Genomic DNA, 10,384 nt, shown 5'->3' on the forward strand with positions numbered 1-10,384 from the left:
AAATAGTGGAACCTCTACTGTTATTTCAGCTGCTTGGGGGCATAAACTGACCCGGAATAAAGAATTGAGCCAGATCCTAGCAGCCTTCAAAGCCCAACTAAGAAACCTTGACTGTTAGGTCTTCTATTAATTAACTACCATATATTAAATAAATAGTTTATGTGATGTCTCCATATCCTCACAACTTCCTAGGGGAATTACTGTCTTCCCCATTTATAATTAAAGAAATAGGCTCAGAGAGGGGAAGTAATTTGTCCTGAGTCACACAGCAAACTGCAGTTTGAACCTGAGTTGACTGCTGCTCACTCCATCAGTGAGGTCCCTGAGAACACAAGGGTTTTGAGCAAGGGCCAGGGTGGGGGTGGGGATGATGTCAGGTTTAGGTAGCTGTGTCCAGGCAGGGTTTCTCCCCAGCTGCACTATGCGCCTGGGCAACTCTGTCACAACCTCATTTCTAGGATCCCATGCCTACAGTCTAGAGCACCCATCTGGACCTCAGACCACCAGGGCTCCCCGGGGCCTTGCAGAGTCAGGGTAGAAAGGAGAACAGAATGGGGGCAGGAGCTTTGGGAGCAGGCCACTGGATTCAAGACCAGAAGGGCCCTTAGATTATTTAGTCTGGCAGCCTCTGTATATGGAAGAGGAGCCCAAGACCCACAGAGAAGGTAGCCTGCCCAAGTAAACCAGGAGTCAGTGTTAGACTCTCAACCAGAAACCACATGTCTAAACTCCCAAGCCAGTGCCAACCGGGAAAGGTGGCATATTGGTGCTAAGATGGGACAGAAGGCAGAGAAAGGCAGAATGTCTGCCTGGCTCTGCCACCAACCTGCTGTGTGACCTTGGGCAAGTCACTTCCTCTCTCTGAGCCTCATTGTTTCTTTCCTCTGAGATAATGATCTCAGCGGTGCCTTTCTGCCAAGAAGTATCCAATGAGAGATGAACTTGGAAAGCTCTTTACAACCTGCAGAGCCTTGGGAGGGGAGTCACCAGCAAGAGGCAGGCTGGTGCCAGGTCAGTGGATGCCAGGGTTGGGCCTGCAGCTTCCTGGGCCTCTGCCCAAGCTTTACCATCTGTGTGGTACCATCACCTCCACCTCCTCCTGCCTCCTGGCCAGGAAAAAGCCTTCTGGGATCTTCTTATTTTATTAGGATCTTCTCTCCCTACCTAGACAGACTCTCTTCTCTCTCCTTCTATGTAGTCAGGACTCTTGGCTATAAGTGACAGAAATCAGTACAAGGAGGGAGAATTTGTTTAGTCGTGGCTAGATCCTCAGACCCGAAACAAGGTCTCCCAGACCCTCCCCTTGCATGTTCACTCTTCTTTCCTCACTCTCTGTCCCTTAGCTCTGGCTTCCTCCTCAAGCAGGCTGTCCCCTGCGTGGTGGCAAAGACAGTCCCCAGGAGCTCTCAGCTGACACTACACCCATCCAGGTATCTTGACGGACAGGCAGCATCTCTGTCCTGATGCCCCAGCAAATATCCAGGCAACTCTCAGGGGCAGAGCGCAGAGCGAGTGCCCATCCCTGAGCAGATCACTGTGTGCTGCTTATTTAGACTTGGGTCCCGAGCCCACTGCAGAAATTAGTACACATGGCCTGAGGGTCTGGGAGGCAGTTTCCAAAACAAAGAGATAGGTTCTGTCAACAGAAGAAGGGATATGGGACGGTCAGTAACCATTGGTATCCTTGGGACCTTTGTTCCTAAGTATATCAGCTGAAAAGTTGAATCAGGGGCTACCGGAAAGGGAGTGTTGATTGAGTCCTATATCAGTTACCTCCTGCTGCATAACAAATCCCTCCAAAATGCAGTGGTGCAAAACAACTATTTTAGGGAGTTACCTGGGGGTCCAGCGGTTAGGACTCAGGGCTTTGACTGCCATGGGCCCAGGTTCAATCCCTGATTCAGAGGACTAAGATCCCAGAAGCTGCACGACGTGGCTGAAAATTTAAAAATAGCAATTAAAACAAAAAAATAAAACAACCGCTTTATTTAGCTCACGATTCTGTGGGTCAGCTGGAGGTTCTTTGGTCTAGTGACATGTCTTTGGTCTGTTGGTGGGTCAGCTAGCATCTGAGTGATCTAGGTTGGCCTCACTCATGGGTGTTGATGTGGCTGTCGGCTGGGATGCCTTGGTTCTTTTCCCCGTGCCCTCTTGTCCTCCTGAAGGTCAGCTTGAGCTCTTTCAAAAGTTGTTCTCTGTGTTATCAGTGTACAAAGTGGGCAAGCTCCAATGCACCAATGTTTTTCAACTTTTTCACCTGCTTTCTCTTTGCTCAAATCTCACTGAGTGAAGCAAGTAGTGTGACCAAGCATCAGCATTAGCATGGGGAGGCACTGCCAAGGAGCACAGAGTTAGTGTGGAAGCAGGAGGAGAATGAGGGGAAAAAATCCCTTTCTTGGCAGCCCATGGATCCCTTGGGCCAGGACAACCACCAGAGAGGGGTCCTTAAAAGAGGAGACTCAGTCCTGCAGGCTTCCCTGGGCCTTCCAGGGCCATGGCTCATCCCTAGACTAGTCCTAGGGGGAGCCAGTCTGAATCCTGACTCCATTGGCTGAGACCCACCCCCCCGGGAAGCTACAGGTGCCAGGTGGGGAGGCTTCTTGGCAGGGCGGAAGGTGTTCTGAACCCTGGCTTCCGTCTCCCATTAGCCTACCCCAAAGTGATCGCCAGGGCTCCATCCCCTTCTCATCCTCACCAATTTGTCCTCACCTCCTAGCATCCCCTTGGGTACTACAGGGCTGGGATGACCTTGAGACTTGTGTACAGTCAGGCCATGGTGCCTCATCACCATGGTAACTGGTGTCACTTGCTCCACAAGGTTGAGGAGGAGTCCCCATCCTCCTCCTTTAGGGGGTGACGTGGCCTCAGCCTGCTCTTTCCCACAGGTGGCTGCGCTGGAGCGACAGATCTTTGACTTCCTGGGCTACCAGTGGGCTCCAATCCTAGCCAACTTCCTGCACATCATGGCAGTTATCCTGGGCATCTTTGGCACCGTGCAGTACCGCTCCCGGTACCTCATCCTGGTATGGCTCACTCGGCCCCTCCCCAAACCAACTCCCTGTTTCTCATCCCCATCCATTCCCACCTCATTCTCCAGCCAGAGCTGCCCCCCAACCCCGGGCACCTAGACCCCTGCCTGAGTCTTGGCTCCAGCCTGGCTGGTGATGTCCAAATCCCAGTGCTTCTTTGCTCAGTGGAGACAAGATTAGTATTTTCCTAAAGAATTGTCTATGGAAAAGTCCAACTATTAACCAGAGGAGTGAGTGCCTCCTAGGTGCCAGAGCTTCTCTGATAGCTCAGTTGGTAAAGAATCCGCCTGCGATGCAGGAGACCTGGGTTCGATCCCTGGGTTGGGAAGATCCCCTGGAGAAGGGAAAGGCTATCCACTCCAGTATTCTGGCCTAGAGAATGCCATGGACAGTCCATGGGGTCGCAAAGAGTTGGACACGACTTTCACACTTCACTTTCCCTTGTGCCAGGCACATGCCAAAAGTTTCACTAGCTTTACTTACATTTACGACAGCCCTGCGAGGTGTATCTTACTGTCTTCATTTTACAAATGAGGAAATGAGGCTCAGAAAGGTGTCGAGGCCTCCTTGAGTCACACAGCTAATAAGTGTCAGGGTTAGAGCGTCGCTTCCAGAGCGAAGGCTCCCGCCGCATCACCACGCTGCCCCAGTAAGTCCGTGTGAGGGATGCACTTGGCCTTGTCCGGTTTCTCAAGTTACTTCAGGAAGGCTTGGCTCTTGTCCCTTGATGTTCATCAAGCATGTGGTCTAGAGAGGCTCGTGTGATTTTGAGGCCAGTGCCTCCTGCGCCCACTCCCAGGAGTGCACTGTGTCCCTGGCTCCCTCCACCTACTTCCTCTTTCTAAGCCCTGGTCCTTGAAGATCAAACTCCTGTTTTCAGCTAGTCTCATCCTCGCACGCTGCTCTTCCTCAGTGACCCATTCACACACCTCTCTTGAGGGAAAAGGCTCTTTGGTAGGTTTGCTTCATAAATGCCTGACACCTCAAATACTGATGACATGTAATCTCATGCCCCTCCCACCCCCGAGCCCACTCCCCCTCATTCTAGGGTGAGTTTCCCCACCTCCCACAGGCTCATTTCCAGAAGCCAGGTGAACAGGGCCCTTCCAAAGCTCTCCCTCACCTAAGAGGACTCTTCTCTCCAGTCCTCAGGAATGCCCCAGGCGCCTCTGTCAACAGCACTGTCTGCCAGGAGGCTGCCACCAGAATCACAGGCATAGGATCTGGGTGGAAATCATCCAGCTCCTTGGGCTTCCCAGGTGGCTCAGTGGTAAGAGAACCCACCTGCTAATGCAATATATGTAAGAGATGTGGGTTTGATCCCTGGGTTGGGAAAATCCCCTGAAGGAGGAAATGGCAACCCACTCCAGTATTCTTGAAAAATCCCATGGACAGAGAAGCCTGGCAGGCTACAGTCCATAGGGTCACAAAAGAGTCGGACACAACTTAGCAACTAAACAACAACAACATCGAGCTCCTCTCTGGTTCTTTGCCGTGTGTAGGATGCCCTCTGCTGTCTGCTGTTCTCTACAGAGTGGATAGGATTACCTACCAGAAGACTTGGGTTTGCATGCCAGCCCTACCTCTTCCTAGCTGTGTGATCTTGGAAAACATAAACCTCTTCTCTGAGCCTTAGCTTAGCTTTAAAAAGAAAGACAGTGCTTTCCCTGCAGGGTTCTCGTAAGGGAGCCTGGTTGTAAGATGATTTGTAAACTGAGAAGTGCTCTCTGAGTGAGGCGTTGTCATAGTTTCCCCTGCAGAGGTCTCTTTAGTCCATTGACCTGCCCCCTCCCCATTCCCCCAGGCCCCGACCTGACCCCTCCCTCTGCTTTCCCCAGTATGCAGCCTGGCTGGTGCTCTGGGTTGGCTGGAATGCATTTATCATCTGCTTCTATTTGGAGGTTGGACAGCTGTCCCAGGTAAGCCTCGGGCCTGGCATTGTCAGAGGGCAAAGCCTGGCATCCCCTGCCCCGAGGGCTCCTGTGGTGTGGGTCTGGGGTGTCATCTCTTAAAGAGAATGCTCTCTACACATTGTGGAGAGCTCTCTCCCCCTCTACCCCTACATTTTCATTTCTGGCCTCCTCTGTACTTCTCAAAAACAAATGATGAAGCTGAAGGGCAGTCTGTGTGAAGATGGGTTGGGGTTCCAGTTGATCGCTGTCTCAGAAGAAACCATCAATATGTCATGACCCAGAAGACTTCTCTTAGGCTTCACATGTGTTCAGTGCAAAAGAGGTGAAAATGCAACATGCTTTGTATGGCTTAGACCGTGAAGATTTGAGTCCAATTCTGATCGATATTTTTCAGATGAGAAAGAGACTAGGTAGTAGAATCTGTTTTGGGAAAACTGAACAGACCATGTCACATGGAGAACTGTTGAAGAAAGTGGGAGTATTTAACTTGGAGAAGAACAAATCCAGAGGGCACAACTCCTAGTTTCAAAAAGAAAGGAGGCAAAATATATGAATGAGAGCGCTTGGCTTCATACTTCTGCTAGATTTAAATCCCAGCTCAAACATTTCCTAGCTGTGTGACCCTGGGCAGGTGGCTTACCCTCTCTGAGCATCAGTTTCCTCATCTAGTAAGTGCAGTTACTAGAAACTCTGATTTCATGTGGTTGCAGAGGGAGATCGCACATCTCAGTGCTTGGCACCCAGTCAGTATGCAGTGAATATTTGTTAATGGACCATATGAGTGAATGGATTGAGAAACACATAGATGCACACGTGGGTAAGAACTGATCTAGGCCAGCCCCTTCTCCATTTCAAAAGAGGAAGAAAGTGAAAAGAAAGGGAAGTCGCTCAGTTGTGTCCGACTCTTTGTGACACCGTGGACTGTAGCCTACCAGGCTTCTCCGTCCATGAAATTTTCCAGGCAAGAACACTGCCAAGGACTAAAGAGAGGAGAGGTTTGCCCAGGGTCACACACAGGGAGCAGTGGAGAGGTTGAATGAGCTGTGAAGAAGGTCTGTATTGAGGATTTCACCAACAGCTGGAAAAGGGGACCAGGTCACCACTGATATCCTTTCCAGCCCTGAAATTCAGAGGCTCCTGTGGGGCTGTAGTAGCCCGGCGTGATCATCTAGCGCCACCTACTGACCAAATGTAGACTTGCAGATACAGACCATACCTCTCACAAATCAAACCAGGAAGGGAAGCTGTTATAATCCGGGTGTGAAGTAGACCTTTATATAAGATCTCTTGGATCCTGGAAAGATCTCCACCCTCCCCCAGCTCAGTATCCTAGGCCCCTCTGCCCCTAGGACCGGGACTTCATCATGACCTTCAACACATCCCTGCACCGCTCCTGGTGGATGGAGAACGGGCCAGGCTGCCTGGTGACACCTGTCCTGAACTCCCGCCTGGCCCTGGAGGACCACCATGTCATCTCAGTCACCGGCTGCCTGCTCGACTACCCCTACATTGAAGCACTTAGCAGTGCCCTGCAGATCTTCTTGGCTGTGAGTTTCTGTGCCCATCCCAGCCCTGCCCTTGGCACTTCACACACACAAAGTTACATAACCCTCTTTCCTCTTAAAAAGCCAGTAAGATACCCCCCAGGTCCAACTGGAGAGACAAAGAGGTAAAATAATTACTTGTTCAAAGTCACACCCAGAACGGAGAACAGAACCAAGTGTATTAAGTTTAAGGCACAGTCATTAAACTTGGGAAGTTGTTATGGGTTTGCCTTCCTCTCGGCACATTTGGCCCCTCCAGCCAGGGTGGGCAGGGCCAGGCAGGGGGTGAAGAAAGAGCTTCCCATTCCGCCTCCCTTTCTGATGCGCTGTGTCCTCCCCTAGCTGTTCGGCTTCGTGTTCGCCTGCTACGTGAGCAAAGTATTCCTGGAAGAGGAGGACAGCTGTGAGTGCGGAGCCCCTAGGGAAGAGGGGACCCCACGCCGTCAGCACCCTGGACAGGGGCCCGAGTGGGAGGGAGCCCTGGGTCAGTTAAGGGGCCCCTCTTGGGGCTGGGGAAGAAGAGACAATAGGCTGAGTGGGCATCTGCATAGCCGGCCCATTCTGGATGAGGGCCAGACGTCCAGGTGCCCAAGCCAAGGCACTGCCCACTACCCGCCCCTTACGCCCCGTCCTGTCCCCTCGGAGGGGTCCACAGCCCCACTCCAGTCAAGCACTACCCATTCCCAATTCGTCCCACTCCAACCCCTTGGAAGGTCTTGTCTGCCCACTCGAGTTCCCCACCCCCACCCTTCTCCCTTAAATGACAGCCCTCCCCATCCACGCCCCAGCTTTCTGTCTCAGGCCTTGGCCCATCCCTCGGGATGCTACAGCAAAGCTCAACCCCTCAGGCCCTGTACTGGATCTGGTCTCAGATTCCTCCCTCTCAGGACCCAGCCTCCCATTACCTGCCCTCGCCACAGGCCCATCTCTAACCACGTGCCATCTCCCCTTCCGCAGTCGATTTCATCGGCGGTTTTGACTCCTACGGATACCAGGCGCCCCAGAAGACGTCGCATTTACAACTGCAGCCTCTGTACACGTGGGTCATGGCGCGGCCGTGTCGGGTGGAGGGACCCGGCATTAGTGCAGGAGAAAGAAGGGGAGGGAGGAGCAGGCGGATCTCTCCGCCTCCCTATTCAGAGGTCCGCTTCCCTAATTGGTTTTTGTTTTCTTGCAGGTCTGGGTAGCGTTTGCCCCACGCCCACCCCCGCGGCTAGACTGACCGCCACTGCCGCGAGCTCTGGCCAAGATGGCAGGCGCGCCCCCTGGCGGCTCCCTGACTGACTGCAGCCTGAGCCGGCTGGATCTGGGTCTGAAGCGGACTTGGACTTGGCCCTTAGCAGCCTGGACTTGAGGGGTGGGGCGGGGAGAATCGCGGGGTTTGTATTTTTTTTTATCTCAGCCTTGACGTATGCGGGAGACACACCTCCCCCCCACGCCCTTCTCCAGCCTCCCCTTTCACCCTTCTTCCCCCAGCATCCTGTCCCCTGTCCAGAGGGAAAGGGCAGGAGACACACACACCCCATCTCACCACATTTATTCACCAGCCCTGGGGAAAGTTCCCCCGAACTATGAAGAGGAGGAGTCCTGGGTTCTAACCGCAGCTCCGTCACTAACTCTGTGTGACATCTGGCAAAGCCCTTGTCTTCTCTGGGCCTTAGCTTCTCACCTCAAATAATTAAAATACTCCCTTAGTAAATGGAGCTCTTTCTGGCCTTTTCATTTTACTCTCAATTCCCTGGACTATACTGGGATTTTACTATAAGCCCCATTTTGCAGATATGGAAACTGAGTCCCAGAGATGTAAGCGATTTGCTTGAGGTCACACAGCTGGGCTTTTGGTGGAGGCAGGACTTGAACACTATATCATCTGTAGTTTTGGACTCCAAAACCCAGTGTCCGGTTTCTGAATTCCATTTCCAAGCCTCCTTCCAACTTGGACACTCTAGAACCCATATGACATACACCACGCTCATATACCACTGCCACCACTTGCCAACGCCTCTCTTAAAGCAATATACCCGTTCTCTCGTTGGGAACAGGATGGACGGATCCCAGAGCCCTGCGTTCAGCCTGACCCACACGGAAGTCTTCTTAGACTTGGCCTCTGTCCACCTTTGACAAAGCTTTCTCTAGCAAAGAGGGGACACAACCCCGTTGCCCCACTCCCTCCCAGGTCCCTGAGGCTGCTGCACCCATGACCCCTCACCCCCTCAGCAATTTTGCCAACCTCTAAGAATGCCATCTACTTCATGTGATGAAAGACCAGTGGTTCCAGCATGGAAAAGGGCTCATCTGTGCTGCCTGGTCACCAGTGTTGAAAGATCACCAGCGTTCATGATCACGCCGGTGTCCAGAAGCACCCTCTAACAAGCCCAGAAGTTGTTCCGGAGAGGCAGAATGGGGGAGGGGTGCCATCGGGGAGGGGGGTCTGGAGGGCCAGCACTCTTCCTTAAGAGCAAGTCGATGTAAGGGCTCAGTCTCCTCACCTCCCTCCTCAGACACCTCTGAAGACCCTGCATCCCGTGTGCTGGCTGGTGAATCTGAGGGCAGGAGGATGGGGCCTCCGCTTCCAGTTTGTGAAACAGGAGTTGCCCTGGCTTAGGAAGGAGGGTGGGAGGCCCAGGGGAACCAGCTAGAAGTACAGACGGTTGTACACCTGAGCCCCTCCGTGGTGATCATTCCTCACTCTCCATGTTCTGATCTGCCATCCCCTCCTGTCTAAGGCCAAAATGTCCTGAACTCGGACCACACCCCAACATCTCATGTGCAGGTCTGTGCTGAAGAGCCAACCCTGGGCATTTCTCTGGTCACTACAGGACCTGAGATCAGCCCCGGTCAGCTACGGGCGCAGCTCAAGAGGGTGACAGTTGCCTCCGGCCTGGCTGCTGCTCTGCCCCTGGGCCAACTCCTGCCTCCAGCCCTCTCTTCTCCCACTCCCAGCCAGCTGTCATCTCACCCCAAACCCCTTTTCTACTCAGCAGGTTTAGCCACTGGTGCTTTGAAGCCTTTTGTTTTTATAAGATGGTTTTTTTTCAAGGAGACCAGGTTTTCGTCTCACTGGGACCTTGCAAGGCAGGGAGTGTTGCCTTGGTTTCTGTGCGGGTGGGTTGATTAAAGACGGTGTTTTCTTCTCTCTTCCTGTCCTGCCCATGAGTCAGCAGGGTCTTCTAAGGGAAAAGTCTTTGTATGAAGGGTGGGCAGAGGTTGGGAACCTATGTCATTATCATGATCAAACATTCCTGGAACACTGGCCTGTGCCTCTGGCTGGCTGTGTGGCTTTGGGCAAGTGAATGGACAGGGAGGATTAGATCAGTGATTCCCAAACCTGGCTTCACAATCCCTTAGAGAGCTTTCTATTTTTCTGGTTAAGTGCATTTTAAGATTATGCTTTCAAATATCGTTGGCATCTTGGCTTTGCCCTCTTCTGATGATTCGGTTCCTGACTTGGAATAAACTGGCAGACAGTGCTTTAGACACAGATTCTTGCCTCCCAACTGGGACATCCTGGCTCTTTTTCTGACCATACCACAAGAATCAGTCTTTTGAATTTTAAACATTTATTTTTGTGTGTAAATAAGTAATACGTATATATGGCGCAGAATTCAGAAAGTTTCAGGGGGCTATGTACTCTTCACCTATTTTTCATACCTTTCCAAAGATGGTCAGTTTTTTTTAATTATATAAATTTTTCCTCCTTCACACAAATGGTAAAATATGTTACTCACTCTTCAACTCTGCTTTTTTCAACCTAACTCTTGGAAATGTCCCAAAAACACATGTGAGGCTGCCTCCCATCCTTCCACAATGATTTGGTAGAACTGAGATTTTTAAGATCTCCAGGTGACCTTGCAGTTAGGGCCAAGAACCAGAAGTTCCACATAAGCATGCCAGGTCC

At 51.9% G+C, this 10,384-nt stretch overlaps 1 protein-coding gene across 1 annotated transcript in view; it reads left to right on the top strand.

Annotated features, from left to right (window-relative positions):
* The window catches only part of NKAIN1 (sodium/potassium transporting ATPase interacting 1), a 45,962-nt gene extending 36,339 nt beyond the window's left edge, over nucleotides 1–9,623 (top strand). Inside the window, exons 2-7 of the mRNA XM_081586074.1 lie at nucleotides 2,886–3,023; nucleotides 4,868–4,948; nucleotides 6,292–6,489; nucleotides 6,829–6,889; nucleotides 7,444–7,525; nucleotides 7,664–9,623. Coding sequence (XP_081442200.1) covers nucleotides 2,886–3,023; nucleotides 4,868–4,948; nucleotides 6,292–6,489; nucleotides 6,829–6,889; nucleotides 7,444–7,525; nucleotides 7,664–7,673 — 570 coding nt within the window. The 3' untranslated portion in view covers nucleotides 7,674–9,623. The remainder of the gene's footprint in view (nucleotides 1–2,885; nucleotides 3,024–4,867; nucleotides 4,949–6,291; nucleotides 6,490–6,828; nucleotides 6,890–7,443; nucleotides 7,526–7,663) is intronic.
* Nucleotides 9,624–10,384: the final 761 nt, after the last annotated feature.

Source organism: Giraffa tippelskirchi, chromosome 3, assembly GCF_054371585.1.
Source record: "Giraffa tippelskirchi isolate mGirTip1 chromosome 3, T2T-mGirTip1v1.2.pri, whole genome shotgun sequence".
NCBI lineage: Eukaryota > Metazoa > Chordata > Mammalia > Artiodactyla > Giraffidae > Giraffa > Giraffa tippelskirchi.